Source organism: Nestor notabilis, unplaced genomic scaffold (genome assembly GCF_000696875.1).
Source record: "Nestor notabilis isolate BGI_N333 unplaced genomic scaffold, ASM69687v1 scaffold9085, whole genome shotgun sequence".
Classification (NCBI taxonomy): Eukaryota; Metazoa; Chordata; class Aves; order Psittaciformes; family Psittacidae; genus Nestor; species Nestor notabilis.
In genome coordinates, this window is record NW_009927843.1 from 37,203 (window position 1) to 56,512 (window position 19,310).

General features: G+C 41.2%; 1 protein-coding gene across 1 annotated transcript; it reads right to left on the reverse strand.

The window, feature by feature from the left end:
• Positions 1–1,859: 1,859 nt before the first annotated feature.
• On the reverse strand, positions 1,860–16,609 carry IL5RA (interleukin 5 receptor, alpha). The gene is made up of 10 exons (XM_010014242.1): positions 16,528–16,609; positions 15,049–15,194; positions 14,324–14,462; positions 13,667–13,799; positions 13,401–13,591; positions 12,391–12,536; positions 11,645–11,780; positions 8,447–8,534; positions 3,400–3,481; positions 1,860–1,952 (listed from the first exon to the last, which is right to left on the reverse strand). Exons 1-10 carry the CDS (start codon positions 16,607–16,609, stop codon positions 1,860–1,862), a joined length of 1,236 nt encoding a protein of 411 aa, XP_010012544.1.
• Positions 16,610–19,310: the final 2,701 nt, after the last annotated feature.

Genomic DNA, 19,310 nt, shown 5'->3' on the forward strand with positions numbered 1-19,310 from the left:
TGATGCTTCCTGAGCATACTTGACAATGAGGTGCGCTTGGATTGAGATTCCACATACCATTTCTGCAAGATACCCAAATGACTTTCCAAAATTCCATACCTGAACATACGACGTATGATGTATTCACATCCCTGGCAGTGCTCAAGACTAGGCTGAATGGGGCTTTGAGCAACCTGATATGGTGGAAGGTATCCCTGCCTGTGGCAGGGGGTTGAAACTGGATAATCTTGGAAGGTCCCTTCCAACCTAAACCATTCTGTGATTCTGTGTTTGCGTTGCTTTCCCGTGATGTACATCCTTACCACGGATGACACCAAAAACCAAAAGCATGTTTTACCCTGCCAGCTACCTGGGAACGCCTTGGCTGTCTGAGGCCACTGCTGCCTTCACTAGTTGAGTATTCACATGGCCAGAGGTACAGCTCAAATGCAAAATATGCTTAAATATATTGCTTTAATCTTTGCAATATCTTGCCATTAACGGGAATGAAATTATATTTAGAAATCTTATTTATTAGGCCACTTGAAGGCATGACATAAAATACATCACAGTAAATGAATTCTCTTTAGTCTCCTTTTTTAGGATTTTACTAATGAAATTCTGATTTTAGATTGTTAAAGCTGGGCTCCCCAAATCCATTAAAATCACAATGCAGGAGAGACATCTGAGGCACAAACATTGTTTTATTAATGAGCTACATTAATTTTGATGGAGCCATGCTATATCACCCAGATGAGAGCTGGCTCATTTATCATTTTTAGTCTATAGTACCTAGGAACTCCATTACCTTAGGCACTTCCCAAACAATTTACTTGCGGGGTCAAATCTTTCTCTTTTTTCTTTGTTAATGGGCTTACTTCACCTCTGGCCAGCTCGATGGGCACGTTTCTTGGAAGTAGCAGGGACTTTGCAAGAAGAGAGCTTTGTGGTCCACAGCCAGAGAGGCTGAAGCCTGAGTTGTTCCAGAGGTTTCAGGCAGGAGGTTTATTTGGTAACTCGCTCAGTGGAGGACACAAGGTAAGTAGATAAATCACAAACAGAAACTGACACTGCCCAAACCCAGTTCATTTAAGATGGAAAAACAGTGAAGAAAACCAGGTTCTAATATTGGGTTTGGATTTTCAAATCACCTGAAGGCAGCTGAAGCTGTGCATGGAGCAGCCCAGCTCCTTGCAGCTCAGCCTCTTTTAGAGCACCAAGAAGTCCTTTGCATGTTTCTTTAACTGCTGTACAGTTGAAAATGCTGCGCTCCCAGGCTGTGCTTTGTTTCGTAGGTGCAATTCAGGAACTTTAGCAGTTTGTGCCTTTTTTGTTTTCTTTTTCTATTTTTTCCTCCCCTTCAAGCTTGAATCTCTTGTGCCAGGAAGCACAAACAATCTCTTCTTGTCCTTTTGTAGATGCTGCCAGCTGATGTCAAAGGCAAGAGCCTGTAAAGGAGCCTTGGACTGGAGATGAGCCAACTGCAGGTCCTGTGGCCCCAGTGAGAAGCCAGGGAGGCAGACAGCTGCTCTTTCAGAGCCCACCACTCCAGAGACATTCCCTCACTCAGAAGGGAATGTGAGGAATGCAGGTGAAGCTCTCATTTCATACTGAAGTCAGGGTCTTGCAGCACCCACCGGCTTCACACAGCCAAAAGACGGGGATGTTTAAGCTCCAGGGAAAGCAAGATATTAAAAATGCCCACTTTGTTGTGCAAACTGTGCAAACTGGGACTGTTTGTTGAGTAGGTTCTCATTACACAAGGCACTTTATGGAAGCAAGTCCTCCTGCCCCACTGGAAACACCGCTGCAGCAGAGGTGACGTGAAGCCTGCTCCAGTGACGTGCCAGGGCCACCAGCCTCACCAGCCCTGCAGACTCTCAGAAGACAGAGTCGTCAAGGGTACTGCAATAGAGATCTTCAGCAAAGCTGCCGAATTCAGTCTCTGTCTCACTGGTGCAGGTACGTGCTCTCTGGAAAGCAAACAGTGCTATTAGCTGGTGAACAGGTAGGTTGTGCTGGTTTTGGCTAGGATAGAGTTAATTTTCTCTGCAGTAGCTAGTATAGGCTGTGCTTTGGATCTGGGCTGGAAACAGTGCTGACAACACAGGGATGTTTCAGTGATTTCTGAGCAGAGTTGCACAAGCAAGTGTGCAGGGATGGGGTGACTTGCAGATGAAAGCAGAAAGCAGTAGTTCTTTGGGAGGCAGAGCTGCTCCTCAGGGCTAAGCTCAGATTCAAGGGCCACACTGCCACCTCTTTGCAGGACTTTCATCACCTTGTCCAGCCATTTACACTGCAAATTGTGGAACTGAATGCCCACAACAAAGAGCTGCTGGGGGTTCACTTTCCTGGTGATCTCAGCAGAGACACCATGGTCGTGTCCTCACCTCTCCTTGCCAGTGCCACTGCCCTTGTGGCCACAGTGCCAGCAGAAAGCCTCCAGCCAGTATCACCTACCTGCACCAAGCTCACTCTAAGTAAAAAGACAATTAAATAAGAGCAAAGCTGCTTTTGATAATGAGAAACAGCTTTTGCGTGCTCATGTATTCTAGCTGCAGTGTTACTATTTGCTATTTCTCATATTCTTATTTGTGATACCCTAAGTCATGTTACTTTACACCAGTGGCTTTAATTAAAAACAAACATTATATGATAATCTTTTAAGCCTGTTTCCTTGACCAGACCATGGAATAAGAACAATACACAAAAATCAAACCCCTATTCTAAGGGGACAAATTAAAATCAAGCTACTGAGCAGCACTTCCCTTGAGCAGACAATGAGGAGTTTTATCTTATCTGTAAGGCAAATGTATTTATCAGGAAGTAACAGCGAACATAATAAGGCTTAAGACCAGCTTAACAGTAGGACCACAACATTCCCCATTGTTAGGTTTCACAAAACAAATCAGCTCTCCAGGTGTCAGCCTCCAGTCCAAGGCAGAGCTATCTGCCTGCTGTGCTCAGTGGAAGGAGCAACTGAATTTCCATACAAAAGGCAAAGCCATAGCACACCATGCGCCTGAAATTTGTTGCATATTAGAAAAGCACGTAACCCTTTTGATCACTGTTAACCCTCCCCAATACATTTCATCTACAAACAAAGCCAGATGCAGAGCTACTGCAGACTGGGACCTGTCCTCTGCAGAGGAGGTGGCCACACAGCTATGTGAGAACCAACCACAGCAGTTATGATTGCAAGAATAGCCTCACAAATTGCTAAATTCAATGGCTAACTCGATGTCATACTCATAGTCGGTCACATCTACTATAGATATTAGAGATTCTAAGAGGTCAAAGGCTTTAACTGAGCAGTAACGAGCTATACGCTCCCAGCCTTCCAGAGAAAGAGCAGCACACAAACACAGCATTCTTTCTAGTAGAAAAAAAAACAAATGAGTGACTAAAATGCCATTTTACCTCACAGTTATTTGGGAAGGGGTCTCTGAATTTGTTTCTGGGTGTTGGAACTGGTGGAAACAGTTTACTCCATATGTGGTTTCTGCAAAAAACAGATATGACAGAATTGCTTTTTATGATGGATGATGTATCCAACAAGCAGCACGTGTTTAGCCCCAGGAGAAGGCATGTCTCCTTGCACCACCAGTCATCCTGCCTCCCTCCCACTCAGTCATCATCATCCGATGGCAGCAGCAGGTTCAAAAGGGGTCAAGGTAATGGGTAATGGTCGACCAGCAGAAATCTTGAGGACTGGGCAGGTGTGCTGTGCCTCACAGGACAGTTCTGGACCCTGGGGACATGCAGATGACAAAGAGGAGGCAGGATGACGCTCTCCCCAATCAGCCTCTCCCATCACAGCTGCAGCCAAAAGCCAGGCTGGAACGTCTGATCCACAGGGCACTGCCATGGCTTTTACCAAGCAGCAACAGGTCTGAGAGAAATGAATTACTTTGATCTGTCTGTTCATGCTCATGTTCTTCCCAAGGGCTGTGTTGTCATGTATCTTGTTTGGACAGTCAAGACAGGCTGCCTCTTGCTCAGCCTTTGGTTTCTGGACATAATCTGCCTGCGTCTCATGGTAGGAGAGCATCTGCAAATAATTGTGTGCTGAGGGAGCAAGGAGGAGGCAAAGAATGGGACCAGAGATGACTGACAATAAATGGTTCTGCTTAGTGGTGTAATAACTCATCCTGCTAACACCCTTTGAGATACTCCTTCCCTGCCTGACATGCTTTAGTCTGGCTCAAGAATACAAGCATATGTATTTTTGTGATAGCAAGTACTGCAGAATGATTTTTTTCTTGTCTTTGACATATCCCAGAGTACAGATTTCACATTTCAGTCACCAAAAAACATTCACTATCCCTACTCCTGGATAGCACGATGTCTAAATAGGGCCAGATTTTAATGGGAACTTGTGCTGAGTGGAGATTACAGGATTTATCCCAGAATCAGTATCCAGCACTGGTTCTGTGGAGCAAGCCTGACATCCATGAAGCAGAGACGTGGCCAAGGTGTGGAGCTCTACCTGTTGGGACTAAGGACAGACCACAGAATCACAGAATGGTTTGGGCTGTAAGGGACCTTAAAGGTCATCTGGTTCAAACCCCCTGCCATGGGCAGGGACACTCTCCAATAGACCAGGCTGCTCAAAGGCCCATATACCTGGTTTATTTTGTAACAACTCTCCTGACTGATGTCTGGTTAGTTCAATGCTTATGTTCTAAGGACTATTCTTCTTCCAAAAGCTGAGTTCTGTCAAGTTTTCTTTTATCCTGTTATTCATCCTCACCAAGGAAGTGAGAAGAAATAATATTTTCCTGCAACCAGTTTGGAGCTAAACCTTCCTGCATGAGCTGCTGCTGATGCCCTGAAGGAGACATTGATGTTTAACTAATTTTTAGGTGAAGGGAAGGACCATACTACTGCTCACATGATAGACCTGACCAAGCAAGCTATGGTGTGGATCCCCATTGCTGCACACGGACAAGGGTTTGTGGTGGAGGTGTACAGCCATAAGTGGGAATACGGGGAGGAAAAGCAGGTGTGAGTTGTTTCTAGGAGACTTTTTCATCCCCTTTGTTGAAATGCTGAATGCAGTCCAACCATTGCTGGCTGCAGAAGACAAGTCAGGCTCTGTGCAGTCACTGGCAGCAGAGTGGAACAATAAGGTGGCTGCTGGTGTAGTTCAGGAGTGGGACCAGTGCCTGGCATCATATCTGCTCTTCCCAGCTTTCCTGCTAAGGGTTGGATCTTTCTGATTGTAGCTTTGCAAACACTGCTGTCTTCACAGCTCCTCTACTCCATTGGGTCCCCCAAGCCTCCCAGAGGCAAGGCCCTGGAGGCCACATGACTTCACCTTATTTCAGCTCTGAGTGTGGTTTTGACATGAGGACACATCAAATTTTGCTTTTGTTGTGTAGTGTAACCAAAAAGATTTGGGGGGTTTGGAACTGGCATGTTTCTAGTTGTCCTGTTTGTCAATGGAAGATTTTGATGGAGCCATATCAAAATTATTTATTGAGTCAGCAAAATGCGTAAGTTACATATCACTTCTGGAACAGAAACACTTAAGGAGGGGTGCACAAATGCCCCATAGAAATGAGGCAGAAGGACACTTGTGTTCATGGGGGCTGCTTGCCCCTCAAGTGTAAGAGTCTTTCCAGAGAGGCATTGGTGGAGTGGTGACAGTGGTGCCCTCAGAATAGTCCTGTTCTTTTTTGTAGGACACTGAAAAGTTGCAGTTATGTGATTAAATATCTTGTCTCAAAAAGTGTTCCAGATAACTCTGCTTGTCTCTACACAAGTTAGGGCACAGCCCTTTGCATTAGCTCTACTTGGACCTTCAGGATTTGGAAACACCCCACAAGACCCTTGCGCCTCAACTCAGCATTTCAAGCCTCCAGTTACTGTGCTGTATCTGTCCTTCTGAAATTTGCTACTTTTTCCACAGGCTGTGATGTGAAAAGGCCAAAGAGAAGTAAGTAGGAGAACAGGTTCTTCTTTCCCCTTTTCTAAGCCTTTTCCAGTGTCTTGCCTCCCCCAAGATTCCCCATGACATTTTCCAAATGATTTCCCATACCGAATGGCTGGTGGCTGCTGGCTGTGAGGTGCAGAAGAGAGAGGGGACCTGGTGGAGGTCAGGACGACCACATTGATTTCAGGGTATGGAAGGCTACTGACTGTCCTCACGCCAATTAAGCAGAGAGCAGCTGGGAGCAAGTTATTAACTACATCCTCCTGTAGGCTCACCTCCAGGAGAAAATGGTATTCCAAGGCACAGCCTAAGGAAGTACAGATGATGCTCATTCATAAAGACAGACGTCAAACTGGTAAAACATTCAATTGCGTTTTTTATCAAGACAGTAACCCCATCAGCTACTGCAAGGAAGTGAAGGGAAAAGTCTATCCAAACAGTCCCAAAGGGCTACCTTGCCTTGTAGCATTTCTCCCAAATGGTGTTCTGTATCTCCAATGCCTGCAATCACCAGGAAGTACACAGAAATTTATAGAATTCTTTGCTATAATGGACTTACTTATAATGGCTTTAAATTGTGTGAAATCTGAAATTATTCTGTGGCTTGAATTGCATGGTGCACTTCATGAGTTTTCAAGAGCGGTGAAAACTGAGAGTACTAATGAAGCTGTGATCTAGGAAACCTGTTCTGGTTTTCTTTTATAAGTATCTGCAGATACAACAAATGAGCAGGCTAAGCACTGTGTTTCATCTTACGTTTCCCATCTCCTCCCAGGGCAGGCTGAGGGATTAGAGAAGTGGCAAGGACACTGAGCAAGAAGCATCTTGGAGTGGAATAAAGCTAGCAACTTCATGAAATTCAGTGCAGCAGGCAGATCATGTGTTAACTGCGTGGCAACGACAGAATGTCATAACCCTTTGGGTGCTAGGGAACTATATACTAGCCAGGCAGAGCAAAACTCTTAGAAGCAACCAATCAAGCAGATGGACCTTGAAAAGCCATCTTAAATTTGCCTGATGTAATAAAGTTCATAAAATGCATTAGTACAGCATCTTCAAACTGGTCCTTGAGCAGAAGTATTCCCCTATGCCTATTTCTCCCCCTATTTCTGTTTCAGGATGTCTGCAGGGGAAAGCTGTGTAAACCCAAATACTTGCAGAACTCCACAGAAAAACATGGAGTAGTACGACTGGAACTAACTGGTGTTGCTGTTTTGCTGTCCCAAAGAGACAGGAGAGAGCTGATGAAGATGGTGCAGGAGCAGTGGAGGACCTACAGCTATACGGACAGGTCAATCTGTAAAAGAACCAGTGATGTGAGTAATAGTGGTTTGGGGACTTCCACAAATACATCAGGGATGTATAGTTGGGAATAAGTGTGTATGACACACAACATGAATAAACTCTCTGGGGAGTTAATCTGTCTTGTTCCAAAAAGGATTGCTTATTGAGACTTGCTATGCTAATTAAATTGACTTAAAAACAGGTTATCATAGACAACAGACATTTTAGGGAGAGTTAATAACAGCTATTCTAATGTAACTTTCCTGCAGACAAGACCTTTATGTGATAAAGGAAATGTGGTATGGAAAGGAAAATAGCCAAGAGCACATCAAGATGACCAATAAATTAAAAGGCATTAAAGAAATGAATAAGAAATTAGCAGAGTCAAGGACAGCACTTACATTACTGGAAGCTGTGTTTATTGTGGACCGATAATTGCTGCTTGTTCCATGTTTCAGGGGAGAAGCTTGTAATTACATTGATTCTTTAATTCATTGTTTATGATTTGACTAGTCACAGCTACAGAAATCCGAACTGAATCTGGGTTTCTTCACAGCATATTTTGAGGAGTTCGGCTAAATGACATCAGTTGTTACTACATGGCATCCGTAGCCTCTGTAGTAACTAAAGATAAACTAAAGAAATAATTCAAAACCACAAAGCAACCAATAGTTTAATGCACTTGCTCCTGTTAAAGGTCAGGAGGAACCGCAAGCACAAAAGCGCCAAATTTTTACCTCTTCAGAGCATCTATCACAATCCTTGATGTCAGCTGAAATTCAGTCACCATGCCCAGAGCCCAGTGTAGTGCATGCCTGAGGGCTGAGCTAGACACGACTGAGAAAATACTGCTCTGTACATTTTAGCCATGACATATGCTCTCCGCAGCATTCACTAGGGTTAGAGACAGAGTCCTCGTGGGGAAATCATTGACCCAACCAGATCCATTTCAGTGAATAAATGAGATCAGGACAAATAAATAGATTTTTAACAAATTCACCCCAATATATGGTTTTGTTGTTGAAGATTAAATTGAATAACTCTGATACTCCACCAATTTTGTTGAATATTATTATTGATAATTAATGAAGTTGATTACTACTTATTCAGTAGTTTTGCTGTGCGTAATTATGCTTCAGTACAGAAGTGCCCTTTCTTAAAGTAAGCAAAGGTGGTGACATCCCCACACACTTGTAAAACACCTAGTCCTTAGTTATTCAGTAATTAGAAGACAATGATACTTACGTTTTGCACATTACAGCAACAAGTAGGAATGTGGACACACAAAGCACAGTGAGGATCCAGACTGTGGAATTCTCCAGTTTGTTTTGCCCTGAATTTCAAAGAAAAAGATTATTATTTTAGTGCAGATTATTTTAAGCGCACTCTTTCAAAATATTTCATCAGCTGTTTTATGTGGTTATATTCAGATCACAAATTAACATGCAAACAATGAAGGCGTGCTATCTGGAATTAGACATGAAAGGCAGAGCTTCACGAGCAATTTCCATTAATCTGACTTTCTAGTTTCAGCAATAAGTTTATTTCATTTTGACATGAAAGAGAAAAATTGTCAAGAAGCATGAGGAGGGAGGCCCAGCAGAAGCTTGATACAGTCCGTTAGCTGTTGTCCCAAGACACACAATGCCATGCAGTGAGAGCACAACTGGTACTCAGCAAAGACACTGTTTGTTAATAATCTCAGGCACAAACTGTTTGTTTTCCATTAAGCCATTATTCAGTTTCTGTTAATCCTTTCTAGCCAGGAACTGTATTTCTCCAGCTTCCTAAACTTGCCCATAAAAAAAACGGGGAACCCCCCATTGTTCTTGTGAGCTGGTTGCTGATACATTTTCTCAGGAAGAATTTCTCTCCTACCTCTGCCTGTGAGCAGACACAGATATTTCTATCAAGGTCAGTGCTCCTGTTTTGAAAAGGTATTGCTCAGTGGCCAGGACCATTACTTGGTGCCACATTATGCAATATAACAAAAACATTTACATTGAACTGCATTTTCAGAAGGCTGCCAAGTTATGATAACTACCTGTCCTATGCATCAAGGTGTCAGCACTGCCATTACTGGGTAATTGGAAGGACATAAATCAGCCAGCAGCAGGAGTGTTGGGTTTATTGCTGCTGAAGACAAAACAATATTCAATCGTGGCCAGATTTGTTTCTGAGAAATGAGAAGCTGAGTCTGCTGTCTCTGCCGATGGCTGTGGTTGTGTGGCAGCGCAGAGAGTAGCATGTGGGTGATAGCATGAGCGGGCCTGTGTGATCCATCCTGCACCTCCAAAGCACCGTGATGGGGGCACACAGTCAACCTTGCAATTAAAAATGGGTTAGGATGGTTTATTTTGTCTTCAGGGTTACCACTTTTCTTTCAAGAAAATGAGATTTAGGATGTAATTGTCAATGAGTTATGCTTTGTGTAAGTCTTGAGGACGACTGGGGCAGCAAACTGTGCAAAACAGTTAAGTCCTGTAAACCAATTTTAAGCCTCAATTTAAGTCTCCATTTTCCAAACCAAAAATAGAAGGGTCTTAAGTCTCTTCCATCTTATATCAGTTGGCAATGGCCTCAAAAAGGCATGGTCAGGCAACGCTCACTGCAACTCAGAGTGTGGAAGAATTGTAGATGCTTCACTGTGTCTCTGGGGACCTGCCTGCCATGCTTCTCCTCAGAATTCTCTCTGAGATGTGCCTGGAGGTACCAGCACAGCCCCGCATACCAAATACTGCGTGGAGACCTCATAGCAGCCTTCCAATATCTGAAGGGGGCCTATAAGGATGCTGGGGAGGGACTCTTCATTAGGAACTGTAGTGGTAGGACAAGGGGTAATGGCTTTAAACTTAGACAGGGGAAGTTTAGATTAGATCTAAGGAAGAAGTTCTTCACGGTGAGGGAGGTGAGGCACTGGAATAGGTTCCCCAAGGAAGTTGTGAATGCTCCAGCCCTGGCGGTGTTCAAGGACAGGTTGGACAGAGCCTTGGGTGATAGTTTAGTGTGTGGTGTCCCTGCTCATGGCAGGGGGGTTGGAACTAGATGATCTTAAGGTCCTTTCCAACCCTAACTGTTCTATGGTTCTATGATTCTATGAAATGAAGGGAATAAATGAAACTTCCTCAGAGCTACAGAGCAAGTTAACAGCAATGTTAATGAGACTGGCTGAAGTACATACTGAAACCCAGCAACTTACGCAGTAACCTGCAATGTGTCAATGAACTGCACCAAGCCTCTAAAAACCCCTTTTCCATAAGAAAAAACAAAGTAAGTAGGCCTGTCCCACTCAGCTGCACTGATTTTTTTATCTAGCTTCATTTGGCTGCAATGGTTCTTTTAGAGACAGGTGGTATTGAGGTGCAGTTCTACAACACTCACTTTGGCAGCATGTGTCTGCATTTCCCAGGGTTTGATCACCACTGCTTGAGGAAAGGATCCAGCATTGTTTGAACTTTCAGCAAAGCTACAGGATGCAGAGTCTAGGCCAGTGTTTTTCTCGGGATGTAGACTCCCAAGAAGTCTGCTGGTCTTAAAGTTAATCTCACCAGAATACTTCCCAGATAGGTGCATGAGGCTAATAAACAGGCCCAGTTTTCTTAATTAATGAGATGTTTGGTCAGCCTCACACCCCTGCCCTGGGTCAGCAGTTGGGTTGCTGAGCCTCTCTTCCCAAGGACTTGTGAACGTCAAGGAAATATGTTAGAGTAAGGAGGCACAAGAGCAGCTTTGCATTCACTAGTAAAGAGATATGAGGGAAAAGTACTGTAAACAGGAGAGTGTAAGGCACTTTTTCTTAAGTGAAACCCAGGAAGTTAAGAAACTCAAAAGATAAGAGCAAAGGAGGATGTCTAAGAAGAAACAGTTGATAACGTGCCTTGATAAGGAAACTGTTATTTCCAGAAAAACACGTTCAGCAAGCAGAAATACAGAACAAAGTGGGGCAAATTATCATGTTCCTAAGATGTTAAAACCGTGCTCTTTTTTTTCCCCTCAACATTTAAGAATTCAGGTAGCTCCAGTACAGTAGTTGTTGACATGATCACTCATATTAACTTCCAGCATGAACATCATGATGCACGCCAGGGAAATATATATCAAAACTAAAGAAGTAATGCAACTAAAAGACCTTACCTAGAACTTAGGCCTTAAGCTAGTTTAAAGCAGTCTCTGGAAACATAAACACTGTCCAAAAAATGCAAAACAAAAACACTGTCCAAAACCCACTCCGTATGTCCAAAAGTTTGCTTGTGAGGGGTTGTTTTTATTTTTAATGGAACACAGATTTAACTCCCCTTGTCATTCACAAGTCAGTTTCCTCAAATACCTGTTTTCCTGGCTTCTATTAAATTTAGTTGACGGTGTGCACGCTCATGATAAGGCAGCATTTGCTTTCCAGCAATGTAATAACATTCACTAAAGACAGAAACATGTCATTCTTACCAACATAAATAATTTCACTCCAATCACTCCAAAACCCTCTTGTACAACATATGTGATGATTAGCTCTTATTTGTATGGAATACCTGCTGGTAACATCAATCCGTAATCTGAAGTCATTTGCGGGTATTTTCAATACCTGTTAGGAAAACAGTATCATACTGTTACAGATTACTTAAGACTAAGAAAATCAGAAAACAAACTTCAGTCATGTTTATCTTTCTATTTTTTTTAACTCTTTTACTGGATTAACTGAGCATCTGGCCTTGAGTTTGAAGTAAGAAGGTGCAATTTCTCTCATCATACACCAACATTTCAGGGTAAATTCCTGCAAGATACATCATTTTGCATTCTTCCTTAAGACACTTCATACTGAATTTTCAGGATTGTCCATCCTCCTACTGTTCTGAACCCAGATGCAGAGAACTGAGTAACTCCAATTTTTGTCCTGCTTTCTGAGGTCTCTTGGGGATAGTTTGTGGCAGAAAAAGAGGGAGAACATGAACATTTATGAGACTTTGCTTTTGCTGAACCCTAGTCACAAATGGGACACAAGTTTCAGCAAAAGTCCAGAGTTTCAAAAATGTTCTAATAGCAGGTTTCATTTTAAGCGTTTTAAAAATTGTAACATATCCATGAATAGGAAGACTTTTTGACCAGGTTGGGTAAAGGCAAATTCTAGCTCTCTAGGACAGTCAGCTCAGAGACAGGAATGCTATGTAACACTTGGGCATCAGAGAAGCAATTACCTGCTTGTTACCTGACTTCAAGTTGAAGAGGTAAAATTCATATTCAAAGCATTCTTTAGGGAAAGGAGAGATTGGCTTCTCCCATGTGGCCAGGAGATCATTTTGCTCTAAGAATACAGTGACATTTCTGGGAACATTCACTTTCTCTATAGAAAGAAAAGTGTATTGGTAAGTTATTTATTTAAAGCCAAGTTTAAATACTAGCCATTGGAGCTTGTTATAGCCTGATAAGTGTTTCCAAGTAGGACCTATAATCCTTGAATTTATTTCACCTTTTGGACAGAGAAGATAAGGATTTAGGAGGAATAACTACATTGCAGAAAATAGTTAAGAGAAAACAGTATTAAGAATCCATTTAAAAGGTTTAGAAAATCAGATGACTGGTGGGAGAGAGAATTTATTAAACTACTTTTCACAAAAGCATTATAATAATAATAGAACAGTTAGAAAAACTTAAACAAACAAACAAAAGATGTAATCAAGTTATTGAAAACTGAAACAAATTCAAAGCAATGCGTAAGCAGCTGTTATGGGGATGATTTCTAAGATGAAAGTATGTCAATTGTTTTATCTTAGTGAAGCCATGAAAAGGGGAAATCTTATCTGTTTACAAAAAAGTGAAAGGCATGGAACTAATGAAAGAAAAGAAATTATTTGGGTAGATGAGAGATGAGAGAGAGTCATGGCTGATACTACCTTTTATTCAATACTCCATTGCCTTTTTTTAAAAGGACATGGTATTCTTGAACACCATGTGGTTTTTTCCTTTCAAAGAATGGCTGTGAAATAAAAGGTAGTAAAAACTGTACTTAAAGGTAAAATCAAAGTTAGTTATAACCATCCATTTCTGTCTTATAATCTCTTACAATTTCATTAAGATGTCTATGTAATGCCAGCACATACTTTTCATCTGCATCAAGAATCATCCAATCCAGCAGTATTATCTCAAAAATCTTTTCAGAATTCTGCTAGACATTTTTAAGTATTTTTTTAAATGTATTTTTACTCACCAATAGCATTTTGGTTAAACAACTGCTGAAAAGGCTTGATTGCAGCATACTTGCTAGACCCATTAATGTGTACTACAATGAGATTGTCAACCTCTTCAGGATCAATATGAGTCACTGAAAATCTGCACTCGGTATTCCTGTTCCACTTGTCTTTGATATAATCTTGACACTCTTCAGTGTACATCTCATACCTAAATTAAAATACTTGTCAGACATGATGCTCTTAAAGAAATTCATTCTTGACTTAAATAGGAGGAAACACCAACCTGTAAAATAGGAAGTACTTGGTATCTTCTGGTGCCTCTTGGCCAGGAAGCCAAGTGCAATGGAGAGAAACAGTACTAGAAATGCTGATGCGAGTAACACAGGACAAATTGGTGACAGATGTCTCTGGAGCACCTAGAGAGTCAAGGAATTATAAAGCAGTAAGAAAAATCTTATTACAAAAGTCATAAGAAATTCATCTTGTTAAACCACTTTAACTACAGTCTTTGGTCCATTATTTCTTTGTTTATTGTCTCCAATTCTCTTCCTTATCACACAGGTCTGTCAGTTATGGATGGATCAAGATTCCCAAACAGTGTAAGTAAAGCTGTACTACACAGCACCATTACATATTTCATGTACACCAAGGCAATACGGTCTTTTAAAATCCTAGAGTGCATGAAAGTTGGTTATCTTAGCCTTAGCAAGGAATTTTTATAAAATTTCGTATGGGTTATCCATGTTCTGCACCTCTAGGTTGTACTCCAGGCTCCATAGCAGTAGATAAAGGCCTGGCCTAAATCATTTTGTAAGATCAGTGTGGCAGGCAGAGGGGGAAATGCTGTATTTTTCAAGTATTAAACCTGTCACCTTTTGATGTCTAGTTCACAGAATGGGGCAGGACACAAAATTCAGACCTCCCCTGCATTTCGTCTTACCTGGTGGAGGTGGGATTTTTTCCTTCACCCAGTCACTTCTTATCTGAAGGTCATTATGGAGAAGTAACGTCCGAACGTGTGCCGAGAAACCGTTGTGAAGTGCAGCTGTTCGGATACTGTGAGTCTTCTTTGTATCATACTTGAAATATTAAATAAGCATCACATGTGATGGAAGCCAAATTAAGGGACCTGCAAAGACTGATCCAGACTTTGCAAAAAGGCAAATCAGACAGCTACCTTGACTGGTTATGTTAAGTGTATATAGCTAGAGAGTACAAATAATCCCCACAAACAATGTCTAAGGTTTCTCATTTAAGACAGCAGGAACCTTATTTTACCAAAAATTTGTTTATAGCATACACCTGTGATGAAACATGATCTGACATTGTAATGATACCCTGATATTAATGTGAATTAAATGAGCTGACTTGAGCAGGGAGCACTATCGCTTAAAACCAGTATCCATCCTTCCCCCAAGATGAACACTGCAGACTGAGACTGCCAATACCCAAGCTAAGCCTGGTCCCAGCAGAGCTGTGGCCGTAAGCATAGCTCAAAGGGAATCTCTCCAATGCTCAAATATTTGTGATGTAAGAGAATAAGTGATTTGATATGCCAATCATTCAAGAGATGTATCACATGTACTGTACCCAGGTTTGGTGCAATATGTTTAACTCAACATGAATTTTACCTTCGTAGGATAGTGGGCTTATTTTTTATCTTACCTCTTCAGGCACAGGGCTTAGGATTTTCACATCATATCTGATAGTGTAGTTTTTTTGTTCTTGATTAGGGTTTGGTTTCCACTCTAAAAGTACTTGTGCTAGTGCAGAGACTGTAAGGGTGAAGTTAACAGGTGGGAAAACCTGAACTGTGAGGGAGAAAAGAAAAGTATGCATAACATAGTAATCCAGTGAATTGTTTAGAACAAGAGCTGTTGACAAGCAGTAAGCAATACAAGCAAATAATTTCATTTCAATATTATATTCTCTCAACAGCTTCTTATAAAATGTTTCTAATATTTGAAAAATACCTTTAAATAACAACCAAAATTTTATCAAATAGGATTTTATTTAAAATTTAGCTTAAAAATGAATTTTTACAACAGTTTCAACTTGAAACTCAGAATGATACATTTGCTTTGTAAATTAGGTTCAGGTTTTTCAACTTGATCCTCATATCCACATAGGCACTAGGCATCTGTACTGAAACAGGGCTGATCAAGTGATCAGCTGTACAAACAATTCTTACCCACATAAGCTTGCAGAAGAGCACAATGTGGGGGGCTTTCTAAGAGAAGGTTGATGGCCACAAGAAATTGTATGTGAGAGGAGAAACAAAATTATAAATAGAGGAATTAAGCATAAATGGAAGAAAACATAGAAGGATGGGAATGACAATTTAAAATGACAGGACAAGAGGGATTCCTGGAGCGCGTATGGAAATGAGAAAGATCTCATGCTGGGGGAAAATGTTAGCATATAAATAGCAAGGCAATGAAAAAATCAATCTCCTCCCCTTCATTTCTAGACTTCTTCAGAGCCTGCCCTCCCTTAATTGGCAACTGAGGGACATCAATTCCCACTTCTCCCGTGGTTTCAACCTTTGATGCCCACCGGTTCCATCTTTAAGCATGCACCTTGCATTAGGAAAACTGCCTCATAAAGGCTCAGAAAACCCCAACACAAACCACACTGAACTGCTTCCCTTAAAATGCTCCTTTTTGAGATGCCCACAAAAAATGTCCCCATTAAGGCTGTAGATACACCATGATTGTGCCAGCAGTTCTTTGTGTCACCAAGTTTCTGCAACAAGCTGCAATTTTGTTCCTGGAGGTAAAATTACGATCTGGAATAATGCCTTTGCTCTGGCTGGATGAAACTGTTGAATATACCAGGCCAGGAACTACTGTCCAGCCTAGAGGGCAAGTGGCATGGCACAAGTTTTATCTATGTGCCTTAAGGCGCTTCCCTCTCACAGCAAAACAGTCCTCAGGCACCGTCTGGGAGCAATCTAACTGAGGCAGAGTACAGCTGTCCCAGGCAGCATGTTAGCACAGCACAGTCATTTGTGGTCCTGTACTCATATGGCATGCCATGGACTGTTTTATTCATGTGTAGAACAGTGCATGTGACCAACAGGTAGAGGGGCTTGGTCACCCATTGGTGCTAAAGCTAGACACTGGTAGAAGGAAAATGCCTTACCTCTTGCAGCTTGAGGTATGTTTGGCTGAATGAAGTTTGCTGTCCAAAGGAGGATCAGAAAAACTTTAATTGTGCTGGCCATAATCTTTAAATGGTGTATATGAGAAGGGCCATGGCATGGACCTGTCACCATATTAAAGAGGCAGATACCTAAAAAAGAACACAATCCCAAGAGTTAAGCACACATACCATGGACCATGGTATCTCCACATGATCAAAGGAATTAAACTGCTACATTGCAGGGGATAGGCACTTCTCTCCTTGCAGGAAAATGCATCCTGTCATAGCTAGATTTAATGTAAGTACCATCAACTACATTTCATTTTGCTCCCTTTGCTTTTGCCAGCACTCCTTGAGAAAGCTACTGGTTTCGAAACAGTCACGTGTGGATGTTCAGAGCAGCAGTCACAGAATTAGAGCATCTCTCCATGGAGAGGAGTGAGTCGGGTTCAGGTATATTGGCTTTCAGTGGAGTCCCATTTACTTGAAGAGCAGAAACAACCATATTTTTAGCTGCCACTATATATAAACTGGGTACTTACTAGAATTTACTTTCCAGTTTCTGTTTCAATAAAGCTTGCTAAAGAAGCAGTCTCAGCGCTCACCTCAAGGCTAATTCTCCAGTGTTAATTATTGGGTGTAAGAAAAACTATTTTGTTTGTTTCTAATTTAAATGAACAACTATTTTTAATGCTTAAAACCAGCATGTTCTTACGCTTCCTAGATTGTTTCATGAAGCACTGGAAGAAAAAAAAATCTATGTGTAATCATTTATCTATAACCTAATATAAACAACATGGACATACAGAACAGCAGCTTTCCAAAATGTTCTTACCGAAGAGAAATAGGCTCTCCCAGCCCAATCGCACTCTTCCCTGGGGCACTACAGCAATTGCTTGTATGGAAAACATAATATTTTCAGGTGGTAATGAGCAGAGAAAGCATCTTTAACCCATCAGTTCTCCCTGAACCTGTAATAAATAACCCAGGGACTGGAAGCACTCCAATTGATCACAGTTGGAGTACTTCTGCTGTACCATAACTATTTTTCAATATGGTGTATGAATACTGAGCTCATTAAAATAACACATAATAGACAATATAGTGTGTTTCCTAATGTCCAGGTCCACCCATTACCTATATTCATACTTTGTATGTACCTGCTATTCTGCTAGCCAAAATGTGCACGAGGCTAACTGAATCTCTGGATTTTGCTAACGGATTATTCCTGGGGACTCAGGGTTTGCTTTTACGTATGTTGGGTTACTGAAAGACATTTTGGCCAGACACTTTGGTTCTTCCAAAACGTATGTGAATCACAATCAGGTAATTACTATTCACCTTGTACATTTATGCCCAGACAATGCCTCCAAGAAGATTTCCTATTGCATTACCATTCATGAAAAGTCTGCTCTTTCGGATTTTCTCACTTGAATACCACACAGACCTCTGCTTCACAAGATTATGTTATTTCCTTAAAAAGTCTTTAAAACCCTCATGTTTTACAACTGCTTAAGATTCATGTCTACTAACTTGAGTAATGTCAGAACACTGGTTTTAGGACTGCTCTGGCATTTAGCACAGCTGAAAAAGCTGGCTTTCTCCTGGGTTTACTTAAAGTGGGCTTGGCTATGTATAGATTTTATTACTTTGTCCTCAAAAAGCAAGAATTCTGATTCGTTCTGGGCACATTCTTTTCCCTATATTTTTTAAAACCTCCTAATTTCAAAGGTACTTCAGCTGTCTAAATCATGCACTTATTAGACACAGATCTAACATTTTCTGAGCAGTGGTTTGCTGATCTGAAACTGGATATAAGATGTTACTGTAATGCAGATTAGTTTTCAATTATTATCCCTGTTCTTCTTTTCAGTTTATCTTTTCCTGTCTTGTATACAAAAACGCTATTTTCCTTTTTCTTGCTATCAGACTAAGATTGAAAGTACAGCTTTTCAAAGAAGTATTTCCATAGATGTTTAAGATGATAACGTACAAGAACACCTTGCAGTCTGTGATACCCTGTGTGTTTTGTCTGAGAAATTAACGAAAAGAGAATCAAAACAAGTGTATTCAAATAAAGATGATAATTAGAAATCCACAAGAGAATTATGTTCCTCACAAAAATGGATATACTAAGTTCTCAGGACAAATAAAGCCTTGATATATTATGGTTTGGTTACATATGGTAAAAAGTATAAGCAGAAGGTAAACGATATCATTCTCTTTGTAACGGGAACACTCCTGAAAAGACAGTAGAAATCCAAACTACAGAAAACAGCCTCTGAAGGGTAATGATTTTCTTGCTTACAGCTGGTACATCCCACTATCCCACAAGCAAGGGTCAGAAGCAGATTCCAGATGCATTTCCCAGTGCAAGGCAAAGCTGACTTTGAAAAGCAGGACCTTTGCAGTCTTCAAACGAAGCACAGCAAGGCAAAACCAAACCACAACAAACATCCCAGGAGGTTACCTGCAAGGCTCAAAAGTTCTGTGAAGAGTCTGCTCCATTTGTTCAAATGTCCTCTGGGTCACCTCCCTCTGGGTTTCTTTTATAACTGCTGTCTTTCAAGTACAAATGTGATAGGTACTTCAGAAATGATGGCAGATGATAAGTTAGACAAGCATACATTGAAAAAGGGAACTACAGATTTAACCACAGGATGGAAGGCTCCACACAAGCACAAGAGTTTAGCTTAGAAATGGGTTTGCTTTAGTGAGGGTTAATTATATACCATAGTCTGACAATTCTCTAATAATTTTGCAAAAGAAGGAAGGTGTAATCA